The 17556-nt window shown below is 46.2% G+C and overlaps 2 protein-coding genes across 2 annotated transcripts; one reads left to right on the top strand and one right to left on the bottom strand.

Moving 5' to 3' along the window:
• Nucleotides 1-214: 214 nt before the first annotated feature.
• Nucleotides 215-6510, top strand: TADA2B (transcriptional adaptor 2B). Its single transcript, XM_050338370.1, has 2 exons — nucleotides 215-485; nucleotides 1803-6510. Exons 1-2 carry the CDS (start codon nucleotides 216-218, stop codon nucleotides 2793-2795), a joined length of 1263 nt encoding a protein of 420 aa, XP_050194327.1. The 5' UTR covers nucleotide 215; the 3' UTR covers nucleotides 2796-6510.
• Nucleotides 6511-6971: 461 nt separating this feature from the next.
• GRPEL1 (GrpE like 1, mitochondrial) lies at nucleotides 6972-13830 on the bottom strand. Its single transcript, XM_050338371.1, has 4 exons — nucleotides 13711-13830; nucleotides 12728-12896; nucleotides 11452-11533; nucleotides 6972-9108 (listed from the first exon to the last, which is right to left on the bottom strand). Exons 1-4 carry the CDS (start codon nucleotides 13797-13799, stop codon nucleotides 8762-8764), a joined length of 687 nt encoding a protein of 228 aa, XP_050194328.1. The 5' UTR covers nucleotides 13800-13830; the 3' UTR covers nucleotides 6972-8761.
• Between the last annotated feature and the right edge of the window lie 3726 nt (nucleotides 13831-17556).

The following is a 17556-nucleotide window of genomic DNA, read 5'->3' as shown; positions in this document are numbered from 1 at the left end:
CGGGTTCGCTCGGGGTCGCCCCTCCCATTGGCCGCGGGGAAGGCGCACGGGCCCCGCTCGGCCAATCGCGGCCGCCCGCTCTCTCTGACACGCCCCGCGCCGGGGCGCCCTGTCCCCATTGGCCGGGCTTCCGCGTGGCACCGCCCCCCGGGCGCGTTGCCATTGGCCGCGGTGCGGCGGGGGGCGGTGCCGCGCGCGCGCGCGGGCGGGGTAAGATGGCGGAGCTGGGGAAGAAGTACTGCGTGTACTGCCTGGCCGAGGTGAGCCCGCTGCGCTTCCGCTGCACCGAGTGCAACGACATCGAGCTCTGCCCCGACTGCTTCTCGGCGGGCGCCGAGATCGGCCCGCACCGCCGATGGCACGGCTACCAGCTGGTGGACGGCGGCCGCTTCACCCTCTGGGGCGCCGAGGCCGAGGGCGGCTGGAGCAGCCGCGAGGAGCAGCTGCTGCTGGACGCCATCGAGCAGTTCGGCTTCGGCAACTGGGTAAGGGGCGCGGGGTGCGGGCGAGCTCCCCGCGGGCGGGAGGCGCTGACAGGACTCGGGGCAGCCCCGCTGTCGGTGGCTCCGGGCGGTCCCCGGGGCGCACCCGGCTCGGAGCTGCCCCACGGTCCGCGTTTGCCTCCCCGGCCCGCCCGTGTCACAGCCCCGGGAGCCGCCTCTGTCCCTGCTCGGCCTGTGCCGTCAGGGTGTCCCGGCTGCGGACGGGCTGCGCACCTGCCGTGTCCCCTGCGGTGTCACCTGCCGTGTCCCCTGCGGTGTCACCTGCCGTGTCCCCTGCGGCCAGCCCGGGCTGTAAACACCGGCATAAGGGAGCAGCAGCGTTTCAGAGTCACAGAACGGGTGAGCCTGGAAGGCACCATCTGGTCCAGCCTCATCCCAGAGCACGTTGCACAGGATAACACCCGGACAGTTCTTGAATGTGTCCAGTGAGGGAGACTCCACACCCTCTCTGGGCAGTCTGTTCCAGTCACTGCACAGTAACAAGGTTCTTCCTCATGCTCAGGTGGAACTTCCTGTGCATCGGTTTCTGCCTGTTCCCTCTTGTCCTCTTGCTCAGCACACTGAGCAGAGCCTGGACCGTCCTCTTGACACCCTCCCTTCAGATATTTATAACATTGGTGAGATCCCCTCTCAGTTTTATCTTCTCGAGGCTGAACAGGCCCAGCTCCCTCAGCCTTTCCTCCTAAGAGAGATGCTCCAGTGCCTGTCACCCTCATGGTCCTCCGCTGACTGTTTGATTCGTTTGATTCATTAACTGTTACTTGATTATGTTTTGCTTCATGAAATGTAAAGACTTTTTCAAAACCTTAAAATGTATGATCATTGCAGCCTATTTCCTAAATAGCTAGAAAAGAGTAAATAGTGTCTTTCTCACTTGTAAACATTGTCTGTCTTTATTTCCACATTGCTCTAAAAGCACCTCAGCACTGTGATGTAAATGAACAAACCCCAGGCTGCCTAGTGCTGTCGGTGCTCCCTGGGACTTGGGAAGCTTCCTGCCGATGGTAAGCTGCTTTCTGAGAGTGTGGTGGATGCCCAGGATCCGGTGTGGATCCAGTGTCTCATGTTCCTGGTGCCGTTTTTATGGCTTACCTGCCCCAGGCACTCGTAAATGCTCACCCGGACCTGAAAACGCGGATCTGATGGGAACACAGCCGGTGTCAGAGCGTCCTAGAGAAGTGTAGGCACTGACACTTGTCTTTGGAGGAGCAGGGAGAACGTTGTGTTCCTACCTGAGTGCTCGTTATGCTGGAGATGTAATGGGAATCGTTTTATCCCTCCTCCTTTCTTTCCGTTTAGGAGGACATGGCTGCTCACGTGGGAGCATCCCGGACGCCTCAGGAGGTGATGGAGCACTACGTGAGCATGTACATCCACGGCAACCTGGGGAAAGCCTGCATCCCTGACACCATCCCCAACAGAGTGACGGACCACACGTGTCCCAGCGGCGGGCCCCTGTCCCCCAGCCTGACCACGCCGCTGCCGCCGCTGGACATCTCGGTGGCGGAGCAGCAGCAGCTGGGGTACATGCCGCTCCGGGACGACTACGAGATCGAGTACGACCAGGACGCCGAGACTCTGATCAGCGGCCTCTCGGTGAACTACGACGACGACGACGTGGAGATAGAGCTGAAGAGGGCTCACGTGGACATGTACGTCAGGAAACTCAAGGAGAGGCAGCGGCGGAAGAACATCGCACGGGACTATAACTTGGTGCCGGCCTTCCTGGGGAAGGACAAAAAGGACAAGGAGAAAACTCCCAAACGGAAGATCACAAAGGAAGAGAAGGAGCTGAGGCTGAAACTGAGGCCGTTGTACCAGTTCATGTCTTGTAAGGAGTTTGAGGACTTCTTTGAGAACATGCACAAGGAGAGGATACTCCGAGCCAAGATTCGGGAGCTGCAGCGGTATCGACGGAATGGGATCACCAAAATGGAGGAGTCGGCAGAGTACGAGGCGGCCAGGCACAAACGGGAAAAGAGGAAGGAGAACAAAAACATTGCTAGTTCCAAGAGAGGGAAGGAGGAGGGTAAAGAAGGTGAATTTGCTGCCATTGAAAACCTGCCTGGCTTTGAACTCTTATCGGACAGGGAAAAGGTGCTCTGCAGCTCTCTAAACTTGAGTCCTGCACGTTATCTGACTGTAAAAACTATTATCATTAAAGACCATCTCCAAAAAAGACAAGGAATTCCTTCAAAGAGTCGCCTTCCCAGTTACTTAGATAAGGTACTGAAGAAAAGGATTTTAAACTTTCTGACAGAAAGTGGTTGGATATCCAGGGATGCTTCATGAAACTCAGCTACCTGAGAAAACACAGCAGAGGCCCATTGCAGCCTCAAGGACTCCGTTATTTTTTCCTTCCCTCCCCAAAGATACAGAAACCATGTCACTTAAAACCGGGAAAAGCAAATACATAACCCCCCCACTCATCATGATCCATGGTGGTTCAAATAGACTTTTCTCTGGATCATGGAAAATACTCAATTGTGAAACTTCTACATTGGATTTCACTGCTTTTGGTACATTCTTAGAACAGATTTTTTCATGTGAACTTACTCAAGTCCAGTAGTCCCAGAGTAGTTGCTTTAGTCCATTCTATTGGATAAATGAGTATCAGTGTAATCCTTGCTTTTCTTTGAAGGTAGGAGATAGTTTCATTTGCTGGGAACTTTCTTCACCCTTTGTTTTGTTCTTTTTGACCTAATGCTGGCAGCAAAGTGAAGCTTGCAACAGTCCTGAGCTCGGGAGCAGGGTGAGAAGGGACTTTTGTGACCATTGCTAAGCTTTTGGAACATTCTCCTTGGCAAATACAGCCAAGGCACAGGGACAGCGGGTGCGAGTTCCTGTTGGGAGTACAGCAGGGATGGGCCGTGCCAGGGAGTGGAAGGAAATGTGGTAGGTGAGAGGCTTCAGGGACTTGTGGAGGAGGTTCTTGAGGAGCTCCCTTCACGCCCAGCTGATCTGGGCATCGCTTTGGCTTGAGTTTTTATGGAAATAGACCCCTCTGAAGCTTTGATGTACAATCGATACTGTGGTTGCAGGAATACCCAGGAGCTGTGGTGCTGTTCCAGAGGAGGAGTCAGTGCTATTGTGGGGTCCCTAATTTGGGCCAGAAATGGGGTTGGGGACAATAAGCAGCCAGTTGTCCTGCAGCAGGTGGGAGCCTCAGGCAGCAAAATCACTGTTTTCTCTTTTTGGAGGAGCCTGCTCCTCCTCCTCTGGGATCTGTAACTGCTGAGCTCCTACTGAGGAGGTGTAGCTGCCTCCAGACTTCAGCTGGGAAGGTCAGGAAAAGGGAGCAAGATTCTCAAATGGGGCACAATCACTGAGACTGGTCTTTAAAAGCAAAAGTAAGAAGTGATGCAGATCATGTCCAAATGCACAGCTGTGTTCCTAAAGTGTGGAGTGGTCAATCCAGGTACTACAGGCCTACACACGTTGAAAGTGAAATTACTGACAGGACTGCACCTTGAGAGGGAACTCATCCCAGCTCTGATAGTACAGCCTGGAGCAGAGCTGGAGCTGGGCACCAGCTGGGATGTAACACAGCAGGTGACAGGAATGCCAGATCCACAGTACTGTTCTAGTAAGATCTACTGATTAAGGGAAAGATGTTGAAGGAGGTCCATGAAAGGATTTTTGTGCTCATTTCATCCTTAAATTCCCGTGCTGGTATTTGGTTAAATTCATTTAACCAAATGAATAAAAACTGGTGATTGCCACACATGGAAGATGGCAGTGTCACTTGTGCCTGAACCTTTCTGCTGTCCGAGCAGGAAGCTGTGACTGGAGACCAGCTGGGCAGGTCTGGAGTGCAGGTGTGCCAAAACCTGGAATCTGTCTGGCTTCAAAACCAGTGCAAGCACTGGAAAGGTCATCTTGCTTTGATGCTTTGGGCTGTAGTCAGTGAGGATATCACAAAATCCTGAAACAGTATTAATTCTGCAATTTGGCAGAGGTATTCTGATCGGAACTGGTTTCAGTGGATACATCCAGCATTACCAAAATAGTGTTACCAGTGAGTTTAGAATAAAAGGGGTACAATTACAAAGCCAGCATTTCTAAGGAACTAAAAAACCAAAACTCTAGTGCCTTTTTCTTTTGAGCTTATGATGTTATGTCCCTTCAAAAAAAGTTAAGGGCTATGTCCTCTTGGATGTAATACTTTGTTTGGCTTCTCCGTAAGTGGTTTGTTGTGGCCTCCTTGAGACCAAACTGTCTCTCCTGGCAGCAGTGGAGCTGACTGCAGTGTGCTGAGCAGCTTGAGGAACCACTTCCAACCTATGTGCACGTACAAGCAGCACGCAAGTTGGTGAGGTACAAACCCCTGGTTATTTTCTCTGCCCTGCTCCTGTGGGAAGGAAGCTCAGTCTTTCTTTCCAGTATTCTAGTTATGCAATTTGGTTCTTCCTGCAACTTGTTACCCAACTGCCATAACACTGGTGTTATGAAGCCTCAACTCTGCACGTAGCTGGGAATTTAGGAGAATTGTTTTGTTGTTGGTTCTTCTGGGATTTTTTTTTTCCTTCAAATCTGTGATTTTCATATTTCTACACTGTTTTGGCACATCTTACTGAAGCAATAGCATCAAGCCCATCTGAACAATAACTTAGGAAAAAATCTAGGCACCAATGAGTCATTTAAATGTTGAAATGAATTCTGCATTTACACTTTGTAGCTTAATTCCTCAACCCCTCCAAAATGTTTCTTTGGTGCTAGACGTAACTTATTGAACATCAAAATGAATGTAAAATAAAGTATTTTTAATGTATGAAATATGGATATCAATATTTATTTTGTACTTGCAAGCAAATTCGAGGTGGTAAATGTTTGCTTTAGCAAATACTAGTCCCTTGGAAAGGGCTTCCCTAGAAGCAATGTCTCATGGTCAGCTATGCTTTTAGTTTTAAAGGTGACTTGCACTAGAGGATGCTGCTGTTCCGTATTTCACATGGAACTGATTTAGTCTAAGCATTCCTTTGTTATGAGCTGCTGGTTTTCTGTTTGATTGTTTTTAAGTTGAGATGCAGTTAATGTTAATCCAGCAACTTACTAGAGCTATGCTGCTTCTCTTCTGTGGTGAAGGGGCTGAGGAAAAACATGTCAAAGAGCTCTTGTTATCTTGTGTTGATCTGGAAGTGCTTCCTGTACTGTACAAACAACCCAGCCTTCATGTTGCTAATGACAAGGTGTTTTATATGCTTAATGCTCTTGACTTTTCTAATTAAAGTTATTAGTAATGAATAGTATCTGTCTTAACAGCATTGATGTAAACCTGTGAAAAAGCAACACTCTCTAAGCTGTTCAAAATACTGACCTTCTGCTCTGGTCAGAGGCCACAGTCAGTCTGTGCAGTCCCAGGGATGTGTTGGAGGAGCTCTGACTCCCTGCTGACTGCACTGCCCAGCAGTGCCTGCCTTGCTGCACTGTTCTGGCTGCAGCCTCTCCTGCCCCATTGTAGGCCCAGAAGCTTAACAGCAGTGTCAGTGGGTTTGCACAAGTCTTTGACCATGAACTGCCTTGTAAATCACACAGACTAAGCACTCTGATGTTATTCTCTTGTGCAGCCACTGCATCAGATTTCTTTGTAACTGAAACAAGACTTCTTCATGAGCCTTTCTGTTCACTCTCTTCTCACAGAATGTTTTTGCTCTTAAGTGATGACACACTAAACACTGTGAAGGAAGGCACCCAGTGAGCACGTTCAGCTCATAGGCTTCCTTCTCCCTTAACAGGAATGTGGCACTCACTTGAACTGGGTACTGGTGTAGCTGTGCCAGACACAAACACCTGTGCTGAAATCACATCCAACCCAACTGATGTTGTGCACACAGCATTTTACGACATTTTTGCATTGTGTATTGGTAAATAAACTTGTGTTAAAATTTCTTCCCATGACTGATTTAACAGGGACGCAGCTTTTGCAGTGAGGAAAACAAAGTCTTTGCAATGACAAACGCAGACACGTTGTAGCTAAACGGTGATGGGGGAAAAGTGGCATTTATGAAAGAGCTAGTACTGGTGGTAGCTTTGTTGGCTGCTGAAATTTCAGAACACTTCCCTCTGTTCTTTGATTCCTTCAGTGCTCCTTCCTGGGGTATGGCAGAGCACAGAGGTGGCTGGAGCTCTCCGTACAGACTGACATGCTCTGTGCTGGAGCCTCTCTGAGGGCAGGCCAGGGAAGGTATCACTTAAATAACTCAGTTTCAGCTTCAAAGATGAATCTTGGGCTGAACATTTAACAGGAACTTGTGTTTAAGAACTCCCTGAATGAAGTAATGTAGTCCAAAAAAGGATTTGCTGAGGCAGTGGGAAGCTCATTAAAAAAAAAAAAAATTCTTCAGCAGGGAAGGAGCTGTCCCTTTGTTTTAATGCCCTATTGAAAAAATTCTATACTAAGGAAGTTATTATTACATTTAGTTTAGATCCAGAGGGGTTGGGACAAGACAAATCAACACATGACAGTACTTAAAAGATACATAAAATTGATCCTGGTCCCTTTATGGCATCGGTTTAGAATGGGTCCTTATCAAAGTACACAATCCTACTTCACACAGCTACAGTGCACTCTTAGAACCCAGATGGAGGGCAGTTACTTCCAAATTCAACTTAAATACATGGAATCCCCTTTTTTTTCCTGTGTTTTTACATTCAATTTTTGCATTTTTATCCCTGTACGTGAGTAGTTCTAAGACATTAACATTGTAGTTGTCTGCACACACCCCAAATAATTACTCTCCCTCCTCTGCCCAGTCAAAGCATTGGGCAGAGCTTGCTTTCTTAGAGCTGAGAAAGAATGAATCCTTAAACATGACTACCTTCCAAACAGTTGTGTCCACTTAGGTTGACTAGTTAACTGTTTGATTCCCATGAGGCAAACCAGTACCAGGAAAAAAGGTCTTAGGGAACAAGTAATCACTTCTCACTGTGAGTAGGTCTAGTGTTCAAAGAGCTGTTGGCAACTCTGCATCTGCACCAAAGAAAAGTAATCAGTACTTGACCTTAAGGTAAGAAGCTCCTTAATCCAAGATAACCAGAAACATGGTAAAAAACTCAGTAGTACTTACTGTTTGCCAGGTCCTAACAACTTCCCTAAGTTTGAAGTGTCTGTCCTGTGTGTGAAACATATGGGCTTTGAGGATACAAGAGGACGGGTGCTTTGTCAGCTGTGTCATTTGCCAAGTTCCACCCACACCTATCCAGGTGACCAGACAGATGTAGAACAAAACATTCAGTTAATCACAAATTGTATTTCAGCCTGATTCTGCAGGATTGGGATCAGCGGGTGGAGTTAGACATGGCAAGAACTGCACTTGGGAAAAGTTCTGGTGCAACCTAAGATCCAAGCTGTGTAAATGCAGGAAATAATGAAAGTGAAACTGAGTTCGCATTTTTGTTTGAGCCACTCACATGCAATTTATGTAAGTCTGAAAGAAATCATATACCCATCTCTCAGCTTCTCTGGGTGTTCTGGCTCTCAGCAGGGTTGTAACTACAGTTTGCGTAACAAACTGATTATTGCAAAGCTAGAAGTTACAAGACTATCAAAATTGTTTAAACCAATTTATACAATATTAAATTAAAAATCCAGAGATAGGATAAATTCTATTGGTTCTTCAATGCCATACAAGTATTAGATGGTTTTCTTGAGTCAGTGTTAGTACAGGACAAAAGGGTTGAACAATTACAAAAGGTAACTAATCTCCATTGCCATTTATTTACAGGTCAGAATTCACAAAGGTTTCAATTTCAGTTGTTGAGAGAGATTATTTCTGAATAGGGAAAACATGGCATTTATCACATCAGTGTGTAAAAAGTGATGGGTGCTTGCAGAAAGCAGGTCATTTGTACTGCTTCACCCACTTCTGCGATGAGAGATCGCACAAAACCAAAGAAAATGTCTGAACCAATATCCGGATTTTCAATCTACACACAGTGATAAACGTGAGACTGCAAAATTCTCGTGAGCATTTCATTCTTTTCAATTTAATGCACCTTCAGGAGCAATGGTTGTAAAAAGCTAATCTAAAGCATTAGGGGGCTTAATGGCTCTTTTACACCAAAGAAGAGCTTATGGAACAGTGATGTAGAAGGCCACTAAGCAGGAGAATTTCATCAGTTGTTCATTTTCACTGGGAAATGTCAACCAACTCATTTAAACCTCTCTGGGAGCAGAGGAATGAGGAAAGCATGGTGTGAGACAAAAACCATCCAGCTGTTTAATAGTTGTATGGCATTTTAAATCTCAGATTGAGCAGCTAAGGGTCTTTCACAACACCCACCAGGGCAGGCCGCAGAGTACGCCCGTGCAGCTTATAGCCAATCTTGGATACTAATGCAATAGTGCCAGGCTCCTTCCCTTCCATGGGAGTATGGAACAGTGCCTCGTGTTCATAGGGATCGAACTTGGCTCCGACAGGATCCAGTCTGAGCAGGCCATGTTTTTTAAACACTTTCTGAATCTGTACTTCTGTCATAACAAGACCTTCATATAAGTTCTTCAAGTGAGGATTATCATCCTTAATTTCTTCCTTTGGAACACTTTCCGTTGCTTTCTCCAGTATGTCTGCAACTTCTAGTAAGTCCTTACAGAAGCTCTGGATCCCTAAAAATATGTAAAAGAGAAGGGAATGGGATTAGTCCGCTGATGGAAAGAAGCGTTAACCCCCCCCTCAACGCCAAAACCTACAGCAATACTCTGTAGTCCTTTGGATTTTTAAGATGATATGTGATACTGTAACCATTTGGGGTAAAACATCCTTTCCAGTTCTGGATATCTATATACAACTGTTACAGATATCTTGATATCCACATCATCTCCTCTACTTCTATAGGAAAAAAAAGTCATTTCAAAAGAGCTAAAGCTATGCTAGCTAATGACCTAACACGAACAGTTAAAATTCTAACCAAAGTTACCAAAAGATGGCTTCATTTCCTAATTTCCTAATATCTCTCCCATGTTGGGATTCACCTGAAGTTCAAGCATTACGTTGCCCTATTCCTACCCTTTAATCTGATGGGACAAAATATTTGCAGAAGACAAAGTATGCGGTCAGACTGATGAGGAGTCCAAGAGATGAACAGGGATTCCTCCTTGAATGCAAACAACTCCCACCTCTCCATCCCACTACAGACCAATTTTACAGAGTCAGCAGCTGTGCTTTGCAAAGACTGAGCAATTCCCAAGCTAATGACAGTCCCTGTTCTGAAAATGTTCTCTGGCTCACACTAAGAGAATCTGGACTAATTTCACTTAAGGCAAAGTGAATCAGCAATCAAGAAAAATCAACACAGTTCAATAACACATTTCTACATAGAGTTAAACAACGGACAAATGGCACTGGGTTTTAGTTTAGTTTTTAGTTGCCTTTTTTTAAGCCAGAGAGTCTTTTCAGTTCTAGCTCACATTTTGGAAGGGTTTTTTTTCTTCCCAAGAAGTGCTATGAGCATTACTAGAAGACAAGTCTTCGATTTAAACAAAAAAACTCCAAACTATGGAAGCACCTTGCAAGTTCTATAGGGATCTGCTGGTTCTCAGGAAAGGGTCACTTTAATAACTGCACAACTCCATGGAGACTCAAGCCCTTGAAAATACAGTAACTAACAGTGTCCAAGTAGTTCCAAAAATATGGACAAAACAACCACAGCTTTAAACTAAAAACTAAAGCTGTGATTAGGGCTGAAGTATCCCAAACACAGATAAACCAGCTGCCTAGTGGTCTGGATCAAACCAAATAACCAAACTCTTCAGAGGGTGGTTTGGTTGGTTTTTTTTTATTGCCTAAGTCGTATTTGCAAATATCTGTGACTGCAACTCTGAACTTAGGCAAGTCTCAGAAATTAGTTTCTCTTCCTTCAACAGAAGAAGCAGTCACGTGCAAACAATAAAATTTACAGATTATTGTAAGTTTAGTTTTCAAGATAAATCTTCTTTGAATATTTATTTATATTGTAGCATCTCGGAGCTCAGACCTGACTCAAAGTCCTCCTGCCCCAAGTACCACATTAGTGAAACAAGACTTACTGCAAATCAGCTTCAGGATGAAGCGTTCAAACACCCACGAAAAGGGTGCAAGAACAGAACATACCCTTTCTTACAGTACACATCAACTGAAGACCCTGGTACTCAGAAATTAGAACTTCTGTACTCAGAATTAAATTACACAGCTGAGTACAGTGTGTGGCAAAAAAGACCAACTCGTTTTCAAGTCAGCGTGGCAGTCAAACACCAGGATGAAACAGCACTGTTCTGCTGCAGCATTTGCATACAATTTCTGTTTTAAAGATTTGTGTTTGAAATGTCAAAAAGCTCCATCAGATGTTAGTAGCCTGGCTCTTAAAGAAAGACGTGCTTCTAGTGCTCCTCATAGTCTGACTGTGCATCCCTACTACAGAAAAGAATCCACCCATCTAAATGTGTTACTTCTGTTTTAAAGTTATGGCCTTCAACATGACAGTTATTCAAACAGAAAAGGCTAAAGAAAATAAATAAACCCACAAAGCCCCAAAAGAACCAAATCCAAAATAAACACCAAGAAGAAAACAGAAGGAAACACCAAACCAGAAGGAAAGGCAGTATTCCATGCTCTTGTTCAGATCTGAAACCAAGGTGAGTGGAAACAGCAAACTTCAAGCTGCAAACCTTACTAAAAAAAAAAAAATCTACTAGTGCAGTAAACACTGTAGGAAACCAGATACCAAATGTAAAGAAAATGTCCCCAAAAGCTGTTGGCTCCAGCAGTTTAAGCCTTGCCTTTGGCTGTGGAGATGGTCACAAATCTGATGCAAAGTGAGGAACTGTTCAAACCTCTCTGCCTCAAATGCAACTGTTAACCAAGTACTCAGAATCACTGGGAAGCAGAACCTGTCGGTACCACTCAGATTAATTTTTCCAGGCTTTGCATTTCCTGGGTCTCACTGAGTAAAGACAACAGGAGCCTCCACTGACCGTATAACTTTGCCTCTTCTACCAGTTTCTGGCTTCTTTGCCTCACGTTCTCCGCATCTGCCAAGGCACGCCTGTACTTGTCCTACAGAAGAAAAAAACAGTGACAGGAGAGATTTTATTCCTGCTAATTGGGTAGGTGACAATAATTCAAACTAGCATATTCAGAATAAAGTAGCATTTAAAACAGTTTCATAGCCTAAATCCATCATCTAGAGCAATGTGAAGACAACACATCCTCCTTGAAGACAACACAGCCTCCTTTCTACCAGGGCAGATGTTCGCTTCACTTTAGAGCAGAAAGTGAGGGAAAGGAATTAAGATGATTTTCCAGACTTCCATTATTTGATAACAGATTAGCTGGAAGAAATTTTTCACTCTAAGCATCTATCAAGTTTCATAAATCCAAGATTTCTGCTGTGTGCTCACGGAAAGCCTTCCTGAGTCACAAGGTACTTTGACCCTACAGCAAGTGAGTCAACCCAGCCATGACTCTCAAACCATCTCTTCCCTCTCCATGCACACCACACAGTGCCCTCCAGTCTTAAACAATCTTTACAAACTAATGAAGTCTAACTTCTCTGTTGCTCAGGTCAAGTTTTGGTCTGTTCCGAGCAATTTGGCCAGCATGATGTACTAAGACTGGAATTCAATAAAATAAAAATTCAGGTTGAGTGCTTCACCACTGAACCCAGAACTCCATGGTGGGCTGGAGTTGTGCAAGAGAAAGAATGCAAGATACATGAGGCCAGACAGAGGGGATGTGACCCCTCAGCCTCATGTCTGAAGGGCTTCTCAGACAGGTTAAAAACTTTGTAAGTATGGCATAAGTACACTACTGTATAAAAATATTGTATAAGCATCATTAATTCTGACCTTTGAAAAGCTGGCAGCTGTTTCCAGAAATTCATCTTAGCACACACAAAGGCACACACAAGAGACACACTCTCAAACCCTTTCATGACCTCTAAAAACTACTTCTCCACTGAGCAAAACCTACGTTAAACTCAGCAATAAATTTCAAGGCTGGAGAGGGTCCAGTTCCATCCAGAAACTGGAAAGAAACCATCCAAAACTTTAATTTTGGACCAGGGATGCATCTCAGGTCTTGCAATATGTCTACCCTTAGGCATAAAGAAGTGATCAAATTGCAGGTTTTATTCAACAACTAAGCAGGAGCCACACAACTGCATCCAGACTGTGCCCTGAGAACCCACAGCGAAGGCACCTGGGCACACAATTGGTAAGGTGTGCGACCCGATAACCCAGAGACACTTACAGTGACTTCCTTAAGTTGTTCTTCCAGTTTAGCCTTTTCTTCAGCCAGCAGTTTTTCAGCAGAGCTGGTTTCAGCCTTCTGCTCGTTTTGGCTCTGACTCTGGTCCTCCTCCAAGTTCTGGCCAGGATTTTTCTGTTGTGTTGCCGCACAAAGCAATCGTGGAGAAGTTCTAAGGCAAAAACATGGACAATGTTAATCAGCTGCTTATTTTGTAATATATTAAGTATTTTCTAGACACACTGGACACTACATCTGGCACATCAGTGTCTACAAAATCCTCACATCAGAGCACAAATTAACACGACAATCCTAGGCCTGTGAAAACTGTGTGCAGAACCCTCCGTAAGAAGAAACAGACCTCCGGCCATTTAAACTACGGGAAGAAATAACTGCTGCAAGATATCAGCTTGTAAATGTCCATCTATTACATTCAGTTTATAGAGTCACAACACTTTTAAAGGGGAATATGAGCTCGTTCTCAGCGCAGTGCTCCATCAGGCAGAAATTCCGTGATGCAATCGCCTGCAACAGCCTCCCGAAAAACAAACGGGAGCAGGGCAGGGCAGGGCTGAGCCGCGGACCTTCGTGACCGGGGATCAGCGGAGCGGTGCCTGCCCCGCCGCACGCCCCCCGGGCCTGCCCGCGTAAATAATGACTGCTGATCCCCTCGTGACGTTCCTCGGGCTTTGCGAGCTGAGCCGCCCGAGCGAACCGGCCCAGGGTCAGCCCGGGATGACACAAGGGCTCGGATCCCCCCCCCGCACCGAGACCCCGGGCCCGGAGCCCCCCGTACTCCCCGCAGTGAGGACCGGGCCGCCCTCCCGGTGGAGAGCCCGGGAGGGCGGCGAGAGCGGCGGGGAGCGCGGGGCGGCCGCGCGGCAGGGCCGGGCCTCGCTCTCCTCGCGGCCCCGTCCCCATCCCGGTCCCGGTGCCCGGAGCCGGGCGGGCGCTGCGGCGCGATGGGCCCTCCCCCTGCCCCTCACCTGCCGGCGGCGCCGAGCAGCGGGAGCAGCGGGCGCAGCGGGAGCCGCGGGCGCAGCGCGCCCCGCACGCACTGGGCCACGGCCGCCATGGCGCCCTCCTGCCCGCCGCGCCTGCGCCCGCCCCCGGCGCCGCCGCCAATCAGCGGGCGGGCGGGCCGGGAGTGACGCGCCCGGGAGCCAATCGGCGGGGCGGTCGCGCCGCCTCGCGCAGAACGGGCGGGGCGGAGGCGGAGCCCGCGGCTCTTCCGGGGCGCGCGCTGCTCGGCCCCTGCCGTCACGCGCAGGGGGCGGGGCCGCGGGCGTGGCGCGCGCGGCGCCGTCATTTTGTTGTGTGAGGGGGCGCGAGGCGCCCTGAGGGAGTTTGGTGCGGCTTCGGCGTCCTTCGCTGATCGCAGCCTGTGCCAGCTGTGCCCGCGAAAATTGGGACGTTTCAGCTCTTTTTAACCCTCTGGCCAGTAGCGCTGGTCAGCAGTTTGCAAACCTTCATGCGGAGGTTTTCATCGTGTAACTGCCATGTGTGCTCTTGCTGGATAATAATTCCACTTAATGAAATCTTGAGCTTCCATTAAACAGGATAACATTTGCTAATCCAGTAGTTCCAGATTTGGCCGCCTGCTCATGCCAGCTGTTGGTGCACGTGTCCCGTGTGACCAGAGGCTGCCAGAGCCCTGCCCGGTTGTGCTGGGAGGGCTGAACTTTGGCAGTGTTGCCAGTTGGTTTGTCATTATCCTGTTAAAAGGGGGACAAAAAATCAAGGTCATGTATTTATCATACAGCGCCAAAGTGGGGGTTAGATGATGCACAGATGTCTGAACACCAGCTATTCACCTCATTCCTCCCATGTTTGTGCCCTCTCCAAAGCGTGAAGGGTAAAGATGCAAATTTCACACTGCAAATTCAGTAAACGTTCTATTCAAAGGAATGTCTTCAAGGATTTGCTAAAAAAGAAGCTATATAAGACATTTCTGGCTTGCTGCATGAGAAGCCTGCGGGACATTGCTCAGTTCAGTCAAACTTCAGCAGAGTACAGCAGCCTTTGTTGGGCAGGTTTGTTTGCATGCGATGAGCTGTGTCACTGCCTCTGCAGAAAGCAGGATAAAGGGTTTATCCTTGTGGCATGACAAGTGTTTGATCCCAAGGAGTCTTATTTTGCCAGTGGCTGTTCTGTGATGTGACTCTAGTGCAGTCCCATGGCCTGTAGAGCAAGAGGAAGGGTGTGTGCCACGTGCTGTCTGTACACCGAGCGGCTGCACTGCTGTCAGTACTCACTTTCCAGAAAGTAGATGAGCCACGAATTCCAAGTGTCATCCTCAGAAACACTGAAAGAAGTAGTTGAGGAAATCTCTTCAGATGCTGCAAATGCTGAGGAAGGGTCAGAGGAAGGAGAAAACCAAGAATAGCCATAAAGGACAATATTCACAGAAGGCCACGAAGAAATGAGATGGAGAAAGCAATTGGATCTTTAGGTCTGATGTTTTTAAAATGTTTCCTGAAAAGATTATTGGTTCCATACAAAACCTAGACAAGCAGTCTGTCTGTCTCATCTTTATTGTTTGTTGTTTTTCCCTGAGACTCTTAGCAGGTACCTACCTATTTCAGCTTTTCTTCATTCTCCACTGCCTACTGTTTTTGGAAGTTGTGCTTGATTAATGATTGATCACAAAATCACAGCATTGATAACCAGAGGTTGAGAAGAGGCCATTGCCAGCGTGTCTCATTAATAACTAAAGAAATATAATTGGACTCAGTATGTCTGGAACAAGTTCCTTCTTGTATTAGAACACATTTACCCCAAATGACAATTCATAGGCCTTCTGCAGGCAAACTTTGCAGACAGCCCGCAGTGAAAATGCATTTTGTTGTGATCTGTGCAAGTGGAACAGCTCTTAAGAAAAATCTGCAGCTCGCACCGATGCTGGTGGGTCAAGACTAAACAACATGTGCAGCACAGAAGAACAGCACGCAAGTTTATTGGAGCTTGTTTGCATCGTGGCTGGTGCTGGCTCTAGGTACTGTCCCACTTTGACCAAAAAAAACCCTCAGACTTTTTCATGCCTTATTCTGATTCAAACTGTGGAGGCTGTTCTGGTTTCACTGCAGTGCCACCTCGTGGGCTGGGTGTTTTTAAACTGAAATACGGAGCATCGAGCATCTGTTGCTGGACCCGGTTGGCAGTCACAGGTGTTCAGTAACAAGAACAGTTTTGTTTTCCAACACTCCTCTCCATATCAAGCAGGCTTTGGCTCCTCACGTAAACACCGTGTTTGGATATGATCTGGTGGTAAGTGATGCTTATCCTGAATTCTAAACCATCAGCCAGCTGCTGCTTTTCAACTTGTGGTTAAAAGTGGCTCTAACCTCTAATTTCTGTGGGCTGGTGATAGAATCAAGTAGTCTGGATATCATTCCCTGTTTCTCCAGTGATTAACTTTGTAGTCTTGTTACTTAACCTCATTTCCACATTTCTACAAGTACAATTAAGGTCAGTAAACTTTCAGTCCCTTACAGGAAAGTTGTTTAGTGAGCGTGAGGGAATTACTGTGATATTTTGAAAATTATCCAACTGAATGTCTCTTTTTTATTATTAATATTGCACTTGTAGTAAAAAGACTTGTAATCCTTCAAGATGAAAAATGCCACAAATGTAAGACTTCTGCTTAAATGAAAAATTAAGGCATTTTTGTTTCTCTAAAAAAAACCCCAAACCTACTTCTGTCTCCTAATGCTAAGATGTAGTCTATTGATATTCAACCAGCAGACAGAGTCCCATTACATTTGTGTTTCCAATATGAACTTTATTATTAACGTTTGGAGAGTAAAGGAAAAGGGTATCGTATGATCTCTGATCAGACATGTCATGTGTCCTCCCAAGCAGAACCAAATATTGAGCTGTGGTGGGTGCAACTGTGGGGGAAAAAACCTACCAAAAAATATCTCTGTAAATATTTTATCATGACCTATCAGGCCAGTTACCAGGAAATACTTAAACCAAATTTAAAAAATGTTAATTTAGCTGTAAAATTGTTACTGAACTATATAGCTGTGAAGACAAAACATCCATATTTGTACCCTTTAGAAAAGATCTCAGATCAGACCACATGGCTATAGTATTCCATAGCCCATTGTGGGAAGATGTGTAGAGGAAAATTAAGGGACTGATCCTTGTGGATAAAATAATAACAATTTTTCTTCTACAAGGGTTGTCGAGGCAAGGATTATTATTGTCAGCTACACCCTGGGTTCATTGTAGACAGAGGACAATAAAGACTAAATAATTACTTGAATCTAGAAACTTTAAATCCTGTAATGTGGGTTGGGGTAGGGAGATAACCTTATTTAGTTAGAGCAGTACTAAAATGGTTGATCTGTGCATTCAGAATTTATAATTTTTAATGCAAACATTTTGAGAAAACTCTCCCAAGAGTCAATGTCTAATACCTACTTTCTGCCTAGTTTCTCCTTAGGCTGAAAATACAGAATCATACATCTTGCTCTGATTATAAAGAGTATTGTTGAGTTCCCATAGCCTTTTGGTAACTAGTTTGAAAGGTACATTTTGTAACCATCTTGTTGCCTGGAGAGTGTTGTCGCTGTGTTGGAAATGTAATAGCTATAGCCACAGGGCTCTGAAGAGAGCTAATTAGAGCAATTTAGAATAACAAAAGTTCTGTTCCTGGGAGGACACTGAAGAGATCCTTCCCCAAAGCAGCATGCCACAATTTCAGAGGCAATTTATTGTAATATTCTCGCATAAGTCATCTGGTATCCCAAGGATGTGCAAATCTGGGTATCTATTACAGTTTGTTCTCTCAGCTCTCGTGTTATCAGGGGTACTCGTGTATGCCT

The sequence above is a fragment of the Myiozetetes cayanensis genome, unplaced genomic scaffold (assembly GCF_022539395.1).
Source record: "Myiozetetes cayanensis isolate MyiCay16 unplaced genomic scaffold, myiCay2020 scf7, whole genome shotgun sequence".
In the NCBI taxonomy this organism is placed as follows: Eukaryota; Metazoa; Chordata; class Aves; order Passeriformes; family Tyrannidae; genus Myiozetetes; species Myiozetetes cayanensis.
This window is presented reverse-complemented; position numbering and strand designations above follow the sequence as displayed.

Excerpts from the sequence above, each read along its gene's own strand:
- TADA2B (XM_050338370.1), top strand. The coding sequence starts at position 216 with ATGGCGGAGCTGGGGAAGAAGTACTGCGTGTACTGCCTGGCCGAGGTG. Across the intron at positions 486-1,802 it reads AGTTCGGCTTCGGCAACTGG|GAGGACATGGCTGCTCACGT; the intron begins GTAAGGGGCGCG and ends CTTTCCGTTTAG.
- GRPEL1 (XM_050338371.1), bottom strand. The coding sequence starts at position 13,799 with ATGGCGGCCGTGGCCCAGTGCGTGCGGGGCGCGCTGCGCCCGCGGCTC. Across the intron at positions 12,897-13,710 it reads CTGCTCGGCGCCGCCGGCAG|AACTTCTCCACGATTGCTTT; the intron begins GTGAGGGGCAGG and ends TTTTTGCCTTAG. Across the intron at positions 9,109-11,451 it reads AGAAGAGGCAAAGTTATACG|GGATCCAGAGCTTCTGTAAG; the intron begins GTCAGTGGAGGC and ends ACATATTTTTAG.